General features: G+C 45.1%; 1 protein-coding gene across 2 annotated transcripts in view; it reads right to left on the bottom strand.

The window, feature by feature from the left end:
* TEX10 (testis expressed 10) overlaps positions 1 to 21,986 on the bottom strand; it is a 646,375-nt gene that overhangs the window by 436,113 nt on the left and 188,276 nt on the right. For both annotated transcript variants that reach the window (XM_069219626.1, XM_069219625.1), the window contains exon 7: positions 4,626 to 4,804. In XM_069219626.1, the coding sequence (XP_069075727.1) occupies positions 4,626 to 4,804 (179 nt within the window). The remainder of the gene's footprint in view (positions 1 to 4,625; positions 4,805 to 21,986) is intronic.

Here is a 21,986-nt window from a genome sequence, read left to right as displayed (position 1 = left end):
TAAGCAGTCGCAGACCCTCTGAGAAGGCTTTGCGGACCCCCACGGGTCCCCAGACCACAGGTTGGGAACCACTGTTCTAAGAAGTTCAATATTATTATAAGGACATGACTTTTCTGTTAAAAATAAACTTCCCCATGCTGTGGGCTTAACATTGTTCACTGGTTGTGAAAATGTAGCACGTACTGCAATACAATGCTAGTCTCTCACTCATCAAGAACATCATTTAAAAGAACAAATTCCCTGGTGCATGTTAAAATTTACATAAAGGCAAAGCAATACAAAGACTCTGAATTTATGGTATAAGAATTAAAATGTAACAATAGACACTGTTTATACTGTATCACCTTGTAATGCATCATCATTCATTAATTGCCGATAAGGATCAAAAAGCAACAGTGAGGTATTCTAGAATTTCAAACTAAACCAACTGACCCAAATTATTTAGCAATATTTATAAAACCATTAACAATTTTAGAGCAAAAACATATAAATTCAAAATCTTCATGTCATTGAAGTTTTATTTTAATAGAGAAAAGAGTAATATGAATGAAAAATATTTGGGTAAACACAGGATCATGCTGCTTTTACTTTGAAATGGCTGGCCTTTTTGCTGCTAGTTTGTGTTTTTGGTGAGCAAAGTGTGTTTAAATGTAGTGTGGTTAAGACTGCAGTACCTCCTCCTGTCTACAGGGGCAGAGCTGAGCAAAAATATAAACACATTTAACCGGTTCTGTGCCCAGGACGTAATGGTTACGTCCTGAGGCACAGTGCTGCTGTGCCCAGGACATAACCATTACGTCCTGGTCACAGAGCCCAGAGGGAGCGCTAGCGCTCCCTCTGAGGGGTTCCCCCCCAACCCCCCAAGTCAGGGATGGAAGGGGAAGCCCTTCCCCTTCCCCTTCCACCCCCAACCCCCCAGCCAGCCCCCCTGTGACGTCAGTGCGCGCTGATTTGTCACGAGGTCTCCACCATCGCGCTGGAAGCTCTGCTTCCACCGCGATTGAAAGAGAAATGCTCAGCATTTCTCTTTCAATCACGTGGGGGAGGCCCGGAGAGGCTTCAAAGGGAAGGAATGTATTTCCTCCCCTTTGAAGTCTCTCCCAGCGTTTCAAAAGCCGGATTGCTTGCAATCCGGCTTTTGAAACCCCACTAGACACCAGGGATTTTTTTTTAAATGGACATAAGGGAGTGACCCCTTGGGCAAGGGTCGCTCCCAGGGGGGGCATTTTTTTGGGAAGGTCTTTTCTGCCCCTCCTGGGGGCAGAAACCTCTAGGCACCAGGGATCTTTTTTTTTTTTTTTTTTCCTTTTGTTTTGGTTCTTTTTTAGGTGGGGAGCGACCCCTTAGGCAAGGGTCGCTCCCCTAGGGGGCAAATTATATTTAGGCCATTTCTGCCCCCTTTGGGGGAAGATTGGCCTATTTTGATGAGGCCAATCTGCCCCCAAGGGGGGCAGAAACCACTAGACACCAGGGATTTTTTTTTGTTTTCGTGAATTTCACGCAAGGGGAGCGACCCCTTAGGCAAGGGTCGCTCCCCTGGGGGGGAAATTATTTTAGGCCATATCTGCCCCCCTGGGGGGTAGATCAGCCTATTTTGATTAGGCCGATTGCCCCCAAGTGCGGCAGAAACCACTAGGCACCGGGGATTTTTTTGGTTTACAGATGGGGAGCGACCCCTTGGACAAGGGTCGCTCCCCTGGAGGGGAAAATTGTATTTAAGCCATTTCTGCCCCCTTTGGGGGCAGATCGGCCGATTTGTGCTACGCCAATCTGCCCCCAAGGGGGGCAGAAACCACTAGGCACCGGTGATTTTTTTTTTGGCACCAATGTCACGCAGGGGGAGCGACCCCGTAGGCAAGGGTCGCTTCCGGTGGTTGGGGGAGGGGGATGGGGTGGTTGGGGTGGCAAATTTATTTTAGGCCATTTCTGCCTATTGTTATTAGGCCGATCTGCCCCCAGGGGGGGGGCAGAAACCTCTAGGCGCCAGGGCACATTTTTTTTGGTGTTTTTTTGTTTTGTTTGTTTGTTTTATTAGAGATGGGGAGCGACCCATTAGGCAAGGGTCGCTCCCCTGGGGGGCAAATTGTATTTAGACAATTTCTGCCCCCCTTGGGGGCAGATTGGCCTATTTTAGGTCAATCTGCCCCCAAGGGAACAGAAACCACTAGGCACGGGGATTTTTTTTGGGGCGCCAATGTCACGGAGGGGGAGCGACCCCGTAGGGGGGTGGTGGGGGACAAATTTATTTTAGGCCATTTCTGCCCCCCTGGGGCCGGCTGAGCTAGAGGCCAAAATCCACAGTTAGGCACTGTTTTCTATGAAAAAATGTGATGTGCCCACGTTGTGTTTTGGGCCATTTCCTGACGCGGGTGCTAGGCCTACCCACACAAGTGAAGTAGCATTTTTATCGGGAGACTTGGGGGAACGCTGGGTGGAAGAAAATTTGTGGCTCCTCTCAGATTCCAGAATTTTCTGTCACCGAAATGTGAGGAAAATGTATTTTTTTAGCCAGATTTTGAGGTTTGCAAAGGATTCTGGGTAACAGAACCTGGTCAGAGCCCCACAAGTGACCCCATCTTGGATTCCCCTAGGTCTCTAGTTTTCAAAAATGCACAGGTTTGGTAGGTTTCCCTAGGTGCCGGCTGAGCTAGAGGCCAAAATCTACAGGTAGGCACTTTGCAAAAAACACCCGTTTTCTTTCAAAAAATTTGATGTGTCCACGTTGTGTTTTGGGGCGTTTCCTGTCTTGGGCGCTAGGCCTACCCACACAAGTGAGGTATCATTTTTATCGGGAGACTTGGGGGAACACTGGGTGGAAGGAAATTTGAGGCTCCTCTCAGATTCCAGAACTTTCTGTCACCGAAATATGAGGAAAATGTGTTTTTTAGCCAAATTTTGAAGTTTGCAAAGGATTCTGGGTAACAGAACCTGGTCAGAGCCCCACAAGTCACCCCATCTTGGATTCCCCTAGGTCTCTAGTTTTCAAAAATGCACAGGTTTTGTAGGTTTCCCTAGGTGCCGGCTGAGCTAGAGGCCAAAATCTACAGGTAGGCACTTTGCAAAAAACACCTCTGTTTTCTATAAAAAAAATGTGATGTGTCCACGTTGCGTTTTGGGGCATTTCCTGTTGCGGGCGCCTAGGCCTACCCACACAAGTTAGGTATCATTTTTATCGGGAGACTTGGGGGAACGCTGGGTGGAAGGAAATTTGTGACTCCTCTCAGATTCCAGAACTTTCTGTCACCGAAATGTGAGGAAAATGTGTTTTTTTTAGCCACATTTTGAGGTTTGCAAAGGATTCTGCAGCCACTTTTTCCCATTTAAAAAAACAAAAAAAAAAAAGAAATTTTCACTGTATTTTGGCTAATTTCTTGGCCTCCTTTAAGGGAACCCACTAAGTCTGGGTTCCTCTAGAATCCCTAGGATGTTGGAAAAAAAGGACGCAAGTTTGGCGTGGGTAGCTTATGTGAACAAAAAGTTATGAGGGCCTAAGCGCAAACTGCCCCAAATAGCCAAAAAAAGGCTCGGCACAGGAGGGGGAAAAGGCCTGGCAACAAAGGGGTAAATATAAAAACGGGTCCCCACAAGGCAATTTTAAAAAAATGCAAAAAAATCAACACGGATGTTCCTGAAGTCATTGTTTATCATTTAGAAGGCAGTGTCTTGAGGGGACCTGGGTTCAGGTCCCCACAGTGCAATAAAGTCCCCACAGCATGAGTGTGTTATCACACCCAAGTCCCCACAAGGATAGTAACACAAACATATACATTTAACCATGAGTAAATATACATGTGTTAGCAGGCATAAAGAGAATGTACATATTTCATTATTATGAAATAGTAATTATATCTATTTATTATTATTAAAGGAATACACATATTGAGATATATACACATAATCAGATTATAAATGTTTACCAACACAAGCATATGCAGTCCATTGCTGTTTGGATATGGTAGTTATGAAGGAAAGAGCCAACTCTTGCATAGTCTTCTGAAGACACAATAATTATCTGTGGATCTTATATTTGGGGGTAATGAATTCCATAGTTTGGCCGTCTGAACAGAGAAGGATGTACCACCTACAATCTTTCTTCTATGGTGCTGTTTTAAGGCGTGGTGCCAATCTTGAGCTGAGGATTCTCTGTTCAATGTTGGAATAATGTCGAAAGAGGGTAAGATAGAGGAAAGGTTTCAAACCACAGTGAGATGGAGCTAAAACACACATATCTGAACCTAACAGCAGAGAAAAATCAATCTAACAGTTGATGCCCATGTGCAATATCCCTCAATCCCGTGACTAAGAACATTTCTTCGAAGAAAAACAACTTGCACCACTCCACACCCAACAGTAGCCGGCAGGAGTATGCAGAGCCTGTATATCTATAGCCCACATGCCACTGAACTTAATGTTTGAGCAACTATTTTATGTTAAACTTAATAGCAGCCAATATAAACACTACACATCGACCTCATGAAGACACTAGGTCAAAGGTGGAATGAAATAACATTGCTATTCAATGTTGCTTTGTCTTAGAAGGTATTGCAGATGTTTAGAAAATTATTCAAAAAACTCGTGATAATGGAAAATGTTTAACAACGGCACAGGAAAAAATAAATGGTTACCGTAGATCTGGCAAGCAGTGGCTTGCAAACTGCTAAGCAATTCCTTGTTTGAACGTGCTGCTGCCGCATGGATTGTGTCAATCAACTGGGTTGAAAGTTCGGGATTTCTTGAACTTAATTGAACCAGCTGCACAGGAAGACTGGAAAGCCAATGAAACAAGGCTTTGTTCCGACTGTTACTAGAAATAAAAAAATACAGTAATTGAAGACATATTTCATTGGCCAGAATAAGGAAATTGGTCATTGCTATCACCTAATGTATTTTATTTTTGGGAGAGAAAATTAGGTGGAACACAAGACTGAAAGGCCTCCATTTGATCCTCAAGGGAGGTTATCCATAAATGTATTCCGATGCCTGCAGGAGAAGTTAGACACATTTTTACTAAGTCTGTGTAGCATTGTATTGCGCTACCTTTGGCTTTCTTGAACTCATGGCATACCAGCATATTTTAAACATTTGTTAAAGAAGAAGGCACACACAGCTATGCCTCGATTCACAAGCCTCCTTTGTGGGCCTGTGCTGATAGCGCAACTGCCACCAGACTTAATGTGATCAACCTAAAAAACAGCTCTCTGAGGACTAGAAAGGTGCTTTGGCTCTGCTCACATGCTGGTATTCTGAAGTACATGATTTGACAGGCATGAGGTTGTGTGCATTCACAGCAAAAACGTGCTACCCCTTCACAGCTGTGATTGGTTCAGACATCTGGATAAATAAAACTAATCAGTAGCAGCAAGGCTTCCTGAGCCTGAACATTTATGGGCACACAAGGCACTGTAATGTTGTTAAAGTATCCAACACAACTAGTTAGTTTATTGTGCTTGTTTTATCTCTGGCAGCAGCACAGATGGGAGGGGTGGCAGCCATGATGAATGTACTGCAGAACCAGGACCATTCCCTTCCATCATTAATTTTAGACCTCGGAGTGCTGTTTTGTGCTGGAGGGTAGTATGAAATTCCCAGAGCTACAATGATCTACACAGATTTGTAGGTCTTGCTTGACAGTAAAACTGTCACCAGAGCTTATGACGTAAGAAAGCTAGGTTTCAGAGAATTACTGAGACAGCGTCTTAGGCTCTACCAACACGTTGATGCCCTCCAGTACAGGATTTGACTGGGCCAAATTTGAGAGCTTCCACTAAAAAGACTACTTTATTGCATTTTTTGCATGAAATAAAGCATATTAATACTTGAAACAGTAAGACCGAGGTGTTGGTTATGTTGGCAAGCCAATGATCATGGCTAAAGGCCTTGTCTGTTCATTATCAAATGGTATGGTAAAGGTACTAGGCCTGACGTATTTATTGTGAAAGTCATATATTAAAGTCAATAAGCATTTAAGTATGGATTGTTATTACTCTATACCAAAGCCTAGAGATAGGCATTTTTTAAACATGGAATCTCACTGATTATCGTAGTAGGCAGTGGTTTTAGTGCTGTTACTATGTGGAACAAACCGTGGATGTACAAACGTTTTTTCTGTGAGACCCCTGCTTACGTCCTTTTAGGGCAGAAAGTATTTTAATGATCCAAATGTAATTTTGAACACATTTCTAATTTTAGGACCGTCTCTGATGGTTGCCCTTTGAAAATGCTTTTGCTCAAAATGTCAGCCTGAGTTGGCCCTGGTAACAAGCTATAACCCTGACTGGTGCCCTGGGACACGTTATGTCTGTTGCTATAACTCTGGGTCTGCTTATTATGAAACATTATGGCAAAGGCAGCTGGTCTACCTTATTAACTGTGAAAACCAGATGGTCAAGCCAACAATCATCTAACAGTAGATTGTTATCACATTATGTTACAAACCGTGAAAAGATATTTGGTTACACATCTCACAGATTACCATATAAAGCAAGGTTTTTGGTGTTGGTCACTTACTGTGACAAACCCTGCGAGTAGAATTTCACAGCGATGTTCCTTTTTAGTTCCTACTCAGAAAGGATGCATACATTTTTGTTAAATATAATTTTGTACATATTTGTTATTTTTATAAACGTGTGCCTGATGGTTGCCAACCCATGCTCACTTCAGTAGGCCTGTGTTGTATGTAGTGTCAAGCCACTGGTAAAGGCTGTAAGCTTTATCGATTCACTCTTAAAAGATATGCCAGGTTCCTTAAGTGTGATCTCTTTTGAATGAAAAAGTATGACAAAGTACGTGGGCCATACTAATTATAAAAAGCATGCGTTGATGGCAATAGGCATGCTGCATTGTGAATAAACGGTGTAGTTAAAATATGTTTTGTGACTCAAACGTCTTAAAAGAAAAACAAGTTGTAGGAAGCCTACCCTTCATGTCGTATGAGAATACCGTGTAAAGGGTCCAGGGATTCCCCAATCAGTTGGCAGGGCTTGCTATGCAATCCCAAAGTGCTCTTTTTGAGGGAAGTGCGGGCAAGCAGCCTTAGGCTTAACACAAAGGAGTGAAAGACATCTACAAGTACATACAAATGAGACACATGACTCAAAAGAGGATCCACACCAATTTATAACAAGCATTTGCAATGCAATGGGTCTCGCGTTTGCTCAAGTTAGAGCTATTAGTGTTGTAAACTCCTAACTGGACTTTTCTTGCCACATAAATTGAAAATGAAAAGTAAAACAGTTGACAGAAGCAAGTCAATTCAAAGTGCCACATCCGCCATGGGCACAAGAAACCGGAGGAGGGTTCCTTACACCGTGTAACAGGAGGAAGTGTGACGTAGCGTGATGGCCAACAAAAATGTTCACTTAGTGAAATCACCTGGGTGGGAACTCAACACACAAAGGAAAGACATTTCACAAAATGCATCAATAAAAATGAAGCATTTAAAACAAGCACCCCCAAAGAATGAATAGCAAGAGTGGGTGTGGTTAAAAGCCACAGAGAGATTACAACAGGCCAGAGTGCTGGTGCGCCCGACCCTAAAAATAGCAAGTATCTTTATCTTTAGGCATCAGAGAGAAATTGTTTAGGCAAGTAAGTTTTTAAATATGAATTTTCTTTAAAAAGTGGACTGTTTTGAGTTTTGCAATGCTATCCTGTTGAAGAAAAAACAAGTTCTGCAAACAAGTAGAGTGCAGCAAATTACAAGACAAATCTCCAGGAGTTAAGGTGAGCAGAGGGCAAGGTCCAAGGCAACAACAGCAGTAAATCCTCAGCGGCATGGGGTGGCCGGGTGCAGTGTGTAAAACAGTGTTGGGTGCCCAATGCGTTCCAATGGAGAGCGGTCACTGTGAAAAGAGGCTGCAGGCTGTGGCCAATGGGGCTGAACCAACAGCAGGGCTCAGGCCTCATGACGCTTGGGCACAGGGAGGCACCTTTAGTCCTCTTATGCACAGCTCAGGGGCGATGGGTGCAGAGGTGTCCTTAGGTGTTGGGTTTTCTTTACAAGAGCACTCTGCGTGGAGGGGGGCTGCATGCTGGGACTGCAGGCATCGTCGGTGAGTCCAGGAGGGGTGAAACCACAATGGACTCAGGCTCTGGAGGGCTGGGGAACCTAGTTGGCACCGGTGGTCCATTTGAACTCGGGTCGGAGACGGCAAGTGCAGTGGTGACTCCAGGCGTTGGGCTTGGGCAGTCTCTCCTTTTGGAGTTTGCTGGAGAACAGGTCCGCTGTTCAAGGGATGCCTTGGGTCTTTATTGGAGGCAGGAAGCCCTCCCAGGTTTTTGGAGTCACAGCTGCAGTACAAGTCGACTCTTGTGCAGATTTTGACGAGGGATGCAGACAGGCCGGCAAGGTTAGTACTAGGTCAGCTGCTTCTTTTCTTCTCTTCTGCTTTCACTGCTACTCTGTATCCTTTCTCTTCTTAGGTCATCAGGATCTGCTTCTCTGGTGCCATGGGTTCTCCTAAATACTGAATTGAGGGGTGTTAGGGGTGTGTAGGAAAGTAGCCAATGGGCTACTGACCCTTGCAGTGACTACATCCCCCATATGACCACTTCCTGTGGGAAGAGGGCATAACCCAGTCCCAGATTTCCTAGGTTTGTCATCATAAAGATGGCTACCTCTGAAATTTAGTATCCACCTTGCAGCAGTCTACCTTTGGTGTTGTACTAGCCTGGAGCTGGCATGTCTACCTGACTAGCTAATTTTTCCACCTGTCCAGGTGCCAAGTGGGCTCTGGATAGGGGACGGTGGCTTCCCCTCCTGTGAGGGAAGCCAGATTTTAATTTCAAAGGCGGCAGCTTTTTGAGTCTTGCGCCTTTGGAAGGCGAATTAGCAGGTCATACTGTGGGAGGGGGTGTTACACCCTCTTTCCAGACAGGTTTTTGTTCTGGGCCTCCTGACAGCAGAAGGTTCTCACTCTAGGGGGTCAGAACCGTCTCGGGTGGCAGGCTGGCAGAAATCAATCAGCAGGCACACCAGACATTGTTAGGGTTTCAGGGAGCACCTCTAAGTGACCTCTAGGTGCATGTACTGGTAAATCCAACACTGGCATCAGTGTGGGTTCACCTATACGAGATGTTTGATACCAAACATCCCTATCATCAGTGAAGCCATTATGTAGTTGGGGAATTCGTATTGACCAGTGTCCAGCACATGCACTTAAAAGTGCTTCCCTGGCCACTTACTATGTTTGAGAATCGACAAAGACTTAGCAGGGTCATATCTGCTCTTGCAGATATACACTCACGAGTAATATACAGGACCCTGCCTTAGGGCTGTAAGGCCTGCTTTAGGGGTGACTTACATGCATTGCACGCAGTGTTAGGGGACATGGCACACAGGCTGTGTGCTGTGTCGTGTTTTCACTTTTGTCTGCACCAAGACATGCAGCCTGCAAAGGCAGCCTGTCATGTGATTGGTTCCTTAGGGTGGCACAGTTCGCGCTGCAGCTCTTACGGACCCTCTTTAACACCTCTGGACTTAAGTACCAGGGAAACCATTTACTAGGGACTTAGAAAGAGTGCTAAAGGATTTGCCAATTGGGGAAACAATTGTACAGTTTAGGGAAAAATACCTGGCACTGGGGACCTAGTTAGAAGGAACCCAATGCACTTTCAATCGAAATCCCATCAGTTACCAGGCAAAAAGTGGGGGATAACCATGTCAAAAAAGAGGCACTTTCCAACACTAGTCACAAATATCCATGCCAATATTAAATTGAGGGAGAGAGTGAGCGAGAGAGAGAGTGTGTGTTATTTTACACAGTGGCACGGAGTAGACTTTTCATTAAGTAATGTACAGAAATCTTTATAACAAAAAAAAAAAAAATCATCCACTTCAGCTCCTTCTGGGACCGTTTTGGGATGATCCATCAGGCAGACCCTGAGAAAAAAACTGGAGGTCCCATATCCAATTTCCTTACATGTAAGGAAATGCCTTTTTTGCATGATGAGCACCAAAGTTTTGGACTGTTGCTGCTGGTTTTCCGACTCTAGGAGTGCACTGAGGCCTGTTAACCAGACCTCAGTGCCAGTGTTCGAAACCTGTACAAAGTGTATTTTGAATTCGTTACCACCAACTGGCATAAGCTGACTTACTCATAAGTCCCAACGGTACCCAGGACATCAGTGTCCCCAGCAGGGCTGCAGCACTGGTTGTACCACCCTGTGTGGGAGCAAGTACAAAATGGGTCCCTGTCTGCCACTGCAGCCTGAAAGAGCAGTTGTACACTGTTAGTAAGACTTTGCCATTTAAACCAATGGCAAAACCCCCACTTCCCTTAAAAATATATGTACATCTCCTTTAAGGAAGGCCTATGGAGCCCTAGTTAGGGAGCTATATAATATTAAGTAGGGCATATACTATATCTGTCATAATAGCAAAACTTCCAAATTATTGTTTTTGTTGTCGAAAAGTTAGCAGCCACACTGGCTAACAGAATGTTACCAGCCAACCACTCAGCCTGGCTAACTTCTGAATGGGACTACTAAAATGGGTAATTCAAGGTATCAAATTGATTATAGCATTAAACCTGACGATGCACATGTAGAACTGAATATCATTTCTTTGCAATAGCAGCTTTTTAAGTTTGCCACTCTGCAGTCCACTGGTGTCACACAGTTGCTGGTCAAGAAACAGCTTTTTCTGCCCTCGTGGGCAGCAGTGTGAACGATTCCCAGGCTTGGAAGCAATAGTAGCATGCTAAAGAGAGAAGTATTATGTCTCCTTGCAGGAAGCAACTCGGTGTTGGTGCAAAAGGCAAGTTTCAAAGACAAAGCCACCTTCGGTGGACAACAGGCAATCGCACTCCTGAAGAGTTGCAGTTTCGTTCAGGTAGACAGGCTGGCAGCTGGAACAGGGAGGGGAGACCAATGCCCAAACCTGTTTGCCCGTGGGTGTGTAGCCTACAGGTAGACACATCTCTAGAGTGTGGTAGGAAGCACCTAACATCCAGGAAAGGATTCAGCCTTCTTGAGAGTGGGAAGAATAGTGCACCCTGGGAATGCTAGGTACTAAACATAGCCAAAGTCATCACAGGGTGGGAGGGATTCTGGTAGCCCATTGACATTGACTACTCATTGCATAATCCCCCAGGGTACTTTCTGGTCATAAATGTGGCACCGCTGGCTCCCTAAACCTCAGATTACAACTGAGCTGGAGAAAAAACTGAAGATGGACTACTCTGCTGGCCTATTGACCTGGTACCGTCTGCTGGACTGCACCTTCCACACCTTAGGCTAGAGAGGAGAGAGGAGAGAGGACTGTGCCTGTGGCTCCTGGCCTGAGGAAAAGACACTCCTGAGTCCCAGACCAAAGAAGTGAGGCCCTGGGCCAGTCAGCTGACCCCCTGGAACCACCATCATGGGCCTCAAGGCTGAAAAAGCCCCATCTGCCCAGTTGTTAGCCACATTTCTGAAATAGTAACCAACCGGCGCTGGACACTTCGCGAGATGGGAGTTTCATCTGGTCCAGATTGGTCACCCACAAGGGACACAAGCCTGCACCAAAGGATAATGCTGAACCCGCTGTGTATGGAGACACGTAGCACAGCAGCAGATGGCCTCCTACTTGCTCAAAGAGGACTTCGATGGACACTGACTACTGTGGCTGAAGTCACCCCACATCAGAGGACCGAGGAATAACTGCAAGGGCACCTCTGTCGACTACAGCATCCACAGCATCAGAACCACTCCACTGAAGTATATGGCAGTCTAGATGTAAAGTGATGAATTGGACTTGATACTGCTTTGGTGACCCAGTAACTATCCAAATACTCTTTCATGGACCTCCTGACATTCTTCCCGTGGGGTTTGGTCACCCCACTTGAGCCAGAGTACTCAAATACAACTCTTTCAAATGTTTCTAAACTTTACGGTTGCCAAATTTTGTTTGTTTGTGCTTTAGACAAAAAGGCTGACATTTCTGTTTTACTTTAAAATATATATATCCTGAATCCTGTGGCAGATTTTTCTCATCTTGGTGTCTAAAAATTCATTAAAATATAATTTAGGTTTATAAATTGGTGTTTAATTTGTTTCGTGTTGCATGACTTTCCTATTTCGTTGTTTGGTGGTGCTAAATGCTTTACACTAGTTCCTTTGTTTAAGCCTTGCTGCTCGAAGCCACCCATGGTTGAGTTAGAGGTTTTTGCAAATTAGCTTGACTGGACCCAAGACAGTTTTGCAAGTTATTACATGGTAAGGTCTCCCAATGATACCATAAAATACACCACAATTATCCCAATAATTGTCATAGGTAATTTTAGACAATGAGACAAGAAAAATGGCAGACCGGAATTACAAAACATTTGGCAGGGCGTTAGAGCTTTACCCAGAAAGGGTATGTTTTGAGACCTGGTGTAAATCTGTTAGTCATTTTTGAGAAATTACGGTTCAAAAATAGAGATATCTAGGTGGAACATATCCAGATATACTTTCATTGGCCACTTTAAAGGAGAATAGTCAATTCTGATTAGTTGGTCACAACCTGTACAATCTGTTGTAGCAGCCTTAACACGACTCAGGGGCCTGTGCCCTGAAACTGAATTTTAACAAAAATCTAAGGGGGCTAGTATACAACATCCTGGCCATAAAGGGTATGGGGGCGAGGGGTGCCAAAGGGACCACAGTTTGATTGGCTGGCCACAACATGGACAACATGCTGTAGCAGCCATGTCAGGAATCTGGGACATGGGCCCTTTGAAATGTATTGTAGAGAAAGTATATTTTTGAGCATCATAAAAACGAGCCCATAAAGGGCAGTAACACATTTTCATCATAATATAAATAATTTGTTGCTGGTACCATACTAATTTTAGGAACTATGGTGTTTCCTAAGGTGATTTTACAATATGTAAAATGCTGATCCTCTGCTGAGATGTGATGTACCATGTTTGAGAGAAAACTGTTTTATCATAATTTTCTGAGAGATGTGTAATAGGTCTTAAGAAAACTACAGAGGGTCTACTCTGGTCAACACACGAATTAGAAAACAAATGTGCAAAAGTCTGTATTATATGTGAAAAGTACAGGCCTCAGTTTGAACATAATGGTCAATAAGGAACGCAGGGACAGAAAGGAGAATGCGGAGAGAGGCCAGGTGCAGGGTAACGCAGTTACGATTCAACCTAGCATACCACAGATAACTTAGAAGGACGCACACACACAAGGGAGAGTTTGAGCTACTTTCTGATAGCGGGAAAGGAGAAGGGTATATCACGACAGACTTGAAAGGTACACGGCGTTAGATGTTTGTGTTTCAAGGCTGGCAGAAGGGAGGTGACAGGCCGTAAATCTTTTGGAGTCTTGTAGGCGTGTAGGCGAAACATACTGGTAGAGGTCACAGAGCAGGATCAAAGGACATTGTGTATGTTAGATACTATGTATGTAGTGAATCTGCTAGGACTGTATTTTTGTAACAAGCAGTCAGATAACGCTTAAAGAATTATTGTTTTTGTTAATTGTAACCACTGAAGGTATAAAAATCACTGTGTGTAAGAGCTAAGTTGAGTGTGGCTTCAGTTGCAGAAATGTGCTGTACTCCCGGCTGTATTGTATTCTGTTTTATTTAGTTTATATAAATACTCAATTATTACTAGAATTGTGTCACTTCTTTAATATTAATAAGAAATTTGATTACAGATGTTATGGAAGGTGTTTGGAGATTTGATTAATGTGAATTTACCGAAAACATTCTCTCATTTCAGCTTCTCAAACTCCTCATTGTTGTTGCTTGTGGGAGATGCTAAGAGTACAGGGAGCCGACCAAGGTTGGAGCAGGACCAGCAGCCTTCCGGCAGAGCAGTGAATGCTCCAATGGTGGGATAAGTGGTTGGGGCAGCAGTGGTGCAGGGACAGAGGCAGCGCTCAATGCGGCTGGCAGCACAGGAGTAGTTTAATGGCTCTAGTTCTACATTTATTTTAGCATATTCTTTACAGTAAGTTAATGATTGAGTGACAGCCTGAAGGACTCCTCTAAATCAAAAAATAAGTTGATCTTGGTGCCACTCCCCCGAAATGCAAGCTTGGCCAGCACCAAATATGTTTGAAGGGGAACTCAGCTGTCATTCTTCTCTCATCCTTAGTCACAAAAGTGATGAAATATTTAAATCAGTGACCATGAACATCAAAAAGATAAGGAGCAGGCAAACTCTTGTGAGAGCTCCTTGAGCCAAAAATAAGTATAGAAGTACTACTAAGCTGTGGCGAAAAGCCTTGCATATTGCTGCACTATCCAACGTGCCATAGATTCCAACTTTCTTTACAAAGAAAACACCAGTACTGCTCCTCCTTTCCCTCTTGTCTTACAAGAAACTACAGACATCTCGGAGGGGCTAAAGCACTGCCAAGGCCAATTTCACCTTGAATCCTATATGGATGTCGACAGATATTTTACAGCACCAAGAATGTCTCAAAAGCAGCAGTCATAGGGGAGACCTAGCCTTTTAGTCTCTAGAGCGGGCATTGGACTACACTCTCTTAGACATGGATATTGATTCAGTGAAGTATATATCAAAAGCTCGATTCAGCACAGACAATTTAGAGTACCATGACTTTCTTACCCCCTAGGGATGTACTATCACCTTTCAAAAGCAGTCCATTTCCACTGGAAGACCTTACAAACACCTCAGAGCTCCCCATGAATACAGGCGTTTAACAGCCAGGACACTATGCTATTCATCTCTGAAACCCTCCTTGTTCTTCAAGGAATACTGGATTTAATTTAAAAACTGCTGGAGAATACTAACCCAAATTCCGATCATAATCTGGACTGCTTACCTGCCTTTCATTTAACACCAACTAAGAATGTGGATGGGGTGGGCTTCTTAAAATCTGCTCATCAAGTCTTTCTCTTCTAATGTCAACAACTCCCCTCACAACTGAAAACTACTTGAAAATATGAAAAGATGTGCTCTCTCAGACTGGGATTCCATCGCAGAAGAAAACAATTAAAAAGTCTAAAACCCTACGGGATGTATTCACTCCAGAACTTGTTTGAACCAAATCAAAGAACAACCTCAAGAGGATGAAGGGGACCAAGTTTCTCTGCTCTGCTCCAAAGAGAAGGCTCCCATGGCTGTATTCCCCATATTTGAGAATAAAAGAGATTGTCTAAGATACTTACTATTCAAATGTTAAATCAGAGGCCAAAAAATGCAGAGGATGACATTTCTGCCTTCCCAATTAAAGAAAGGGCAGAAAGAAGGGAAGAAATAAAAAGCAAGTATGAAACAGGAGATTCTCAAAGGAATGCAGACGGAAATTAACAACACCACAGTCCAATTGTGCATGGGGGCAAAGTAGCTCCTCATGATACACTGGTCTAAATCGGCCCAGCCAATTTTACCAGCAAACTGTAAGGGATAAACCCTACATCAGAGATAGTGCAAGTGAGAACCAGCATATTGGGCATAGAAGACGCCCCCAGCCCAGAGTCCCCCTATTTACATAAAAGACTCATTAGAATAAGCAGCCAAATTGAGATAGTGGTAAGATCTCCTGTGAAAGCTGTAATTCAAGCAAGCTCAGACAGTGTGAAACAATCCCATGCCTCTTTGGAAGGGTCACAGGTACGAAACTTAAAACCAGAGAGATACAAATCTGGTGGGAGTCTCTCTTAATCCATTGGTACCCAACTTTCAGCCGTTGGGACCCTCAAAAATAGTTTGGTAAGAAATTCCAGGATGTTTGAAATTCCACTGACAGAACATAATACATTTTAAAACCCTCAGTTAACCAACAGTACAACAGATTTCAGCTTAATTGTGGGGGAAGATGTTCCATTAAATAGAGAAAATATTTTAAATCTATTACATCTATTCACTTCACTGAAATTTCTCTCTTCAGCTTAAAATAAAAAGGGAATCATTCCTGCATAAAAAAAAAAAATGACCTTCGCCCGAGCAGAGTTCTGGTCTAATTTGGCTCTGAATATCATCAGTCAACATATTGAATTTTTAAAAGGAACAAATATGACATATATCCCGTACCTAGCCAACTGTGGGCTGCAGATAAAGAGTGTAATAGTAGGACCTACTTTATTTCAAATGACTCTCTTAAGCCCTCATCTTCCAGAGCAAACAAGGGTCCTGCACAGTCTTGCATGGTCAGTAAAAGCTCAAATGACTGGAAGAATTGTAAAAACCCCAAAACAACAACATGTAGCCAACACACTAAGGAAGAGCATGACTTCTGAGAGTATTGAGCAACAACAATGCGCTTGCCTTTAATGTACAAGTTACTTACCGTTGGTAACTAAATATCTGGTAGAGACATATTCTAGTTGCAGATTCTTACTTTAGAATTTCCCCCAGGCGTCAGACTCCATCTGGAGATTTTTCTTCGAGCAATACTCTTGCGTATCAACAGGTGGCGTTGGTTGACTCCGCAGGCATCGTTGGCGTTGTGTTCGCCGTGATGACATCGTGAGTAGTATATAGACGTTGCCCTCGTGCAGTAACGGCAGTTTCTTTTAACGACTTTCCACCCCAAAGCGCAGAGCCGCTAAGAACACTGATATTGGTGCGCCAGACCTAAGGACCTGAAAGGGGAAATCCCTGTCCCTAGAAATCAGTTCCTAAGCGGGGAGGAAGGGTGGGCGGTAAGGAATCTGCAACTAGAATATGTCTCTACCAGATATTTTGTTACTGAAGGTAAGTAACTTGTACATCTGATGGAGACTTCAAGTTGCAGATACCTTGTCCTTAGAATAGATACCCAAGCAATGCCATCCCCGGTGGTGGGCTGCAAACCAAGGTCATACTAGAAAGTCCTGCAGGACCGAACAACCAAAATAGCCGTCCCGACTGATCGGACTGTCCAGGCAGTACTGCTTAGCAAACGGGTGCAGGGACGCCCACGCAGCTGCCTGACAGATATCCAGGAGAGGAACTCCGTGTGCTAACGCGGTGGAAGCAGCAGTTGCTCTGGTGGAATGAGCACTCAAGCCTTCAGGAGGTTGCTTTTTGGCCAAAGCATAGCACATTTTGATGCAAAGAAGCACCAATCGAGAGATGGTATGCTTTTGCGCCGCCTTTCCTTTTTTCGCACCCACATACCCAACGAAGAGTTGTTCGTCCACCCGGAAATCTTTAGTACAAATGAGGTAGAACGCCAACGCTCTTTTGGGTCCAGACAGTGGAGTTTCTTCTCCTCATGGGAAGGATGTGGGGGTGCATAGAAGGTAGGCAGAGTGATGGACAAGCCTACATGAAACTGTGTAACCACCATAGGAAGGAAGGAAGCCCTAGTGCGCAACACAACTTTGTCAGGGTGCAGAGACAAGTAAGGAGGTTTTGAGGAAAGGGCCTGAAGCTCACTCACCCTGCGAACAGAGGTCATAGCAACCAGAAAGACAGTTTTAAAGGTGAGGAGCCGAAAGGGACAATTATGCATTGTCTCAAACGGGGTACACATCAAGTAAGTAAGTACAAGATTAAGGTCCCACTGAGGCATGATAAATGGAGTGGGAGGAAATAAATGGGTGAGCCCTTTTAGGAATCTACTCACAATAGAGATATAAAGAGTGAGGGCTGATCAGGTAGCCTAAGAAAGGCTGAAATGGTAGATAAATACCCTTTAAGAGTGCCCAAAGCAGAGCTTGCTGGGCCAAAGAAAGAATGAACAGAAGAACCTCGGATAGAGGGGCGGAAAGGTGATCAACAGATTTGTTGGTAAACTATGCCACAAATTTATTCCAACGACAGGTGTATACAGTTTTGGTTGATGGACGCCTGGCAGCCAAGATAACATTGCAGACTTCGGGTGGAAGGGCAAAAGCCGTCAACTGGTGCAGCTCAATCTCCACGCATGAAGGCGGAGGTTGGACACGTTCGGGTGAAGATCCGTCCCCTGTGGCTGTGACAGAAGATCCACCTGAATAGGCAGTCTGAGTGGAGGATCGATGGACATGCTCAATAGCTCTGGATACCATACTCTTCGTGCCCAGTCCGGAGACACCAAGATGACTTGGGCCCGGTTGTTCCTGATTTTCTTGAGAACTCTGGGCAGAAGAGGTATAGGTGGAAAGGAGGCCGGAGATCCACTCGAGACGAAAAGCGTCTCAGAGCGATTGCCGCCTTGGAAACTCCAATGCCCAAAACAGCTGACATTGTGCGTTCTCTGCGGAGGTGAACAGATCTAACCAAGGTTCTCCCCACTGCTGAAAGAGACCTTTGCGCCACCTCCGGATGGAGACGCCATTCGTGCTCGGCTGTGTATCGACGGCTGAGTTAGTCCACTCTGGCATTGAGGGAGCCCACCAGATGTTGAACCATCAGGGTAATGCCCTGATGTTCCAGCCATGTCCAGAGGCATAGTGCCTCCAGACAAAGGGTCCAGGACCCTACTCTGCCCTGTTTGTTGGAGTACCATATGGCGGTTGTATTATCCGTGAACACCTGCACCACTTTCCCTTTGAGAGAGGGAAGTAATGCTTTCAATGCAAGCCTGATTGCCCGGAGCTCCAGCAGATTGATATGGAGCCCAGACTCTGCCGGAGACCAGAGTCCTCTGATCTCCGCCTCTCCCATGTGGCCGTCCCAACCCAGAAGTGATGCATCTGTCACTATAGATAGATCTGGTTGGGGAAGGGAGAGGGATCTGCTGTGGACCCAATGCAGATTCAAAAGCCACCCCTGCAGGTCTTTCGCATTCCCCTCCGAGATCTGGACCAGGTCGGAGAGATTCCCCTGATGCTGCGCCCACTGGAACTTCAGGTCCCACTGCAGACCCCACATATGCCATCTGGCATGTGTCACTAGCAGGATGCAGGAGGCCATGAGGCCCAGCAGCCTCAGAGTCAGTCTGACCAAAACCCAAGACCGAGGTCGAAAGATCGGAATCATAGCCTGAATATCTTGGACTCGTTTTTCGGGAGGATAAGCCCGAAACTGGACTGTGTCCAGAACCGCTCCGATGAAAGGGAGCGACTGAAATGGAGTCCGGTGTAACTTCAGCACATTTATAGTGCACCCCATCGTGTGCAGGAGGTTCGCCGTAGTCTGAAGGTGGGAGATGACTTTCAGGGGCAAATCCGCCTTCAACAGCCAGTAGTCGAGGTAGGGGAAGACTGAGACCCCTAATCTGCGCAGATGAGCTGCAACCACCGCCATCGCTTTCGTGAACACCCGAGGGGCGCTGGTAAGGACGAAGGGGAGCACAGTAAACTGAAAGTGCTTGTGACCTACCACGAAACATAGGTAACATAGGTGGGCAGGCAGGATGGGGATGTGGAAATAAGCGTCCTGCAAGCCCAACGCTACTATCCAGTCTTCTGGGTCCAAGGCAGACAGCATCTGAGCCAGGGTGAGCATTTTGAATTTCTCCTTCTTGAGGAAGTAGTTTAGATCTCAAAGGTCTAGGATAAGAAGTAAGCCATTGTCCTTTTTTGGTATCAGAAAGTAGCGGGAATAACAACCACGACGTACTTCTGGCACAGGGACCTTTTCTATAGCTCCCTTGGCCAAGAGAGCTGCGACTTCCTGGTGGAGAAGTGCCAAATGATCCTCTGGAAGGTGATTGAAGGATGCTGGCATGGATGGTGGAGCAGATTCGAAAGGGAGGGAGTAGCCCTTTCGAACAATCTGCAAAACCCACCTGTTTGTGGTGATATGTTTTCCCAGTGGGGCAGGTGATGGCGAATCCTGCCACCACCTGGACGGGAGTGAGGGGACGGACTAGGAGGGTTTGGAGGCTGCAGCGGGGGCAGCGGTGGATTGGGAAGACCTCTGGTTCCCTGTTCCACAGCCACGTCGGATTCCGCATCCCTGGCCACGTGAAGGCTGAACTTCGTGAGAGGCACAGTGGCTGAGTGGGGACACGACAAGGAGCCCCTTCCATGGCCACTAAGTGGGTGAAAAGCGGACTGCGGTGGGCGAGGGGTAGAGGAAAGACCGAGGGACCGAGCTGTAGCCAGGGAATCCTCGAGTCTCTCTAAGGCGGAGTCTGCTTTGTCTCCGAAGAGACGGGGTCAATCAAAGGGCATGTCCATGGGTGAATGTTGGACATCCCCTAAAAAAACAGAAGTGCGTAACCAGGCGTGGCGTCGTAACGCCACCATCGTAGCAACCGATCTGCCCATAGAGTTGGTTGTGTCCAGCCCACAACGGTTTGTGAACTTTCCCGCATCTCTCCCATCGTTCACAGCTTGAGACACAAAAGCACGGCCTCCTCGGTATCTGCGGCAGGATTTGTGCAACCGTATCCCACAAAGAGTGGGTGTATGAAGGTGGCTCTGTATATACTATCTCAAAGTGAGAGACAGTGTGCACAGAGTCCAAGGGTTCCCCTTAGAGGTAGGATAGTGGCAAAATTAGATAATTCTAATGCTCTATTTTGTAGTAGTGTGGTCGAGCAGTAGGCTTATCAGAGGGTAGTTGTCAACATCAGGACACTGCGCTCTCTACAAGCGACGTAAATGCAAAAACCCAGTCCTTATGCAAAGTCATATTTCATGCATTGTGTTTCTATGAAGTATGTTAACCTTTTGCATTGCAGAGCTTTTACCTTGAAAAGTCATTAATGCTGTTTGTAATTCATTGTTCATTTGCAAGGCTTGTTTGCAGGACTACAGGGTGTAGTCCTTTATTCTAAGACTTTCTGGAAGCCTTTCTTGCAGCATGGTTGGGTGTGGCTCGTGGGCTGGGCTTGGCTCTATATAAGGGAGCCAGCCCAGCTCCACGTGCTCACTATTCAGAGGTCCCTGTGCAGAGCAGCAGCATTTTCCAGAGCTCCTGTCCCGGAGGCCTATCCTGTCATTTCAAGGCCTGCCCTCGTTCATTTGGTGATCTTCAAGCAGGGCGGTAAGGAGGAGGTCGGGTTAGGCCTCCAACTCCGTTTTCCAGTGACACTCGAGTTTTGGGCCTAAACTTAAAAATCGCTTGTGCGATTGTTTTAATGGCATTTGGTTCTCGATAAGTGTGCGATCATTTCATGGCATTTGTATCGTGAATTCCGAATCGGCAACAGTGTGCACGATTCATTTCAGGTATTTACTTCTTGGCATTCAGATCGGCAGTGCGCGCAATCATTTCATGACATTTGTATTGTGAATTCCGATTCGGCAACAGTGTGCGCAATTCAGTCCAGGCATTTACTTCTTGGCATTCAGATTGGCAGTGTGTGCAATTGTTTCATTGCAAGTGAATCTCGGTGCTCGAATCGGCAACAAGGTGCGCAATTCCTTCCTAGTGTTTAACTTTTGAAACACAGATCAGCAGAGTGCGCGATCATTTCTAGACATTGAAATCTAGATGTGCAGTTTGATTAAGGTGCATAATTTTCCCTGAGCATTTGAGTCTTGAAACTCTTAATCAGAGAGTGACGTAGCCGTGTTATTCATGATTCTAGTACAGTTCATTCATGCAGAGAAAAAACCATGTGCTCTTTGATTCTTGCTACACTGCAGAGATTATTCAGGAAGTATTTGGAGAGAGTTTATTGTTCAAAATATAATATGTTAATTCTGGAATGTTCATAAGAAAATCTTGCATAACCTTTCTTGATTTCCAGGTACCTAGATTCTTGAGGCCTAGTTATAGTGAAGCCTTAGGCCATTCATGGTTTCAGCATAAGTGTTTATTTGAAACAAAACTTATTGAAAGTCATTGTGATTAATCTTGCAATTGTGTTGTTTAACTCTTGCTTCCACAGGTCTCCTTCCCGGCTGTCTGAGATCACTGGTGCCTGCGCATCTGAGAGCGCAGGCGAAGAGGTACGAGACGTACCTCTCGCCTCTTCGCCTGCGCATCTGAGAGCGCAGGTGAAGAGGTTCGAGACGTAGGGACAATAAATTTGTATATAAAACGCAACAGAAACCTTTTGAGGCATTTTGGGTAAGGCAGTTCCGACACAAATGTGCATGCCTGCTCTTGCTCACTATTCTAGGAACACAGGTGTTGTAAGCACTTGTGTTGATTTTCCTCAGAGTCTCTGACTGTACACATGTAAGGTGATGTTTATATATTGACGATATATTTATCTAATCTAAC

The sequence above is a fragment of the Pleurodeles waltl genome, chromosome 2_2 (genome assembly GCF_031143425.1).
Source record: "Pleurodeles waltl isolate 20211129_DDA chromosome 2_2, aPleWal1.hap1.20221129, whole genome shotgun sequence".
Taxonomy (NCBI): domain Eukaryota; kingdom Metazoa; phylum Chordata; class Amphibia; order Caudata; family Salamandridae; genus Pleurodeles; species Pleurodeles waltl.
This window is presented reverse-complemented; position numbering and strand designations above follow the sequence as displayed.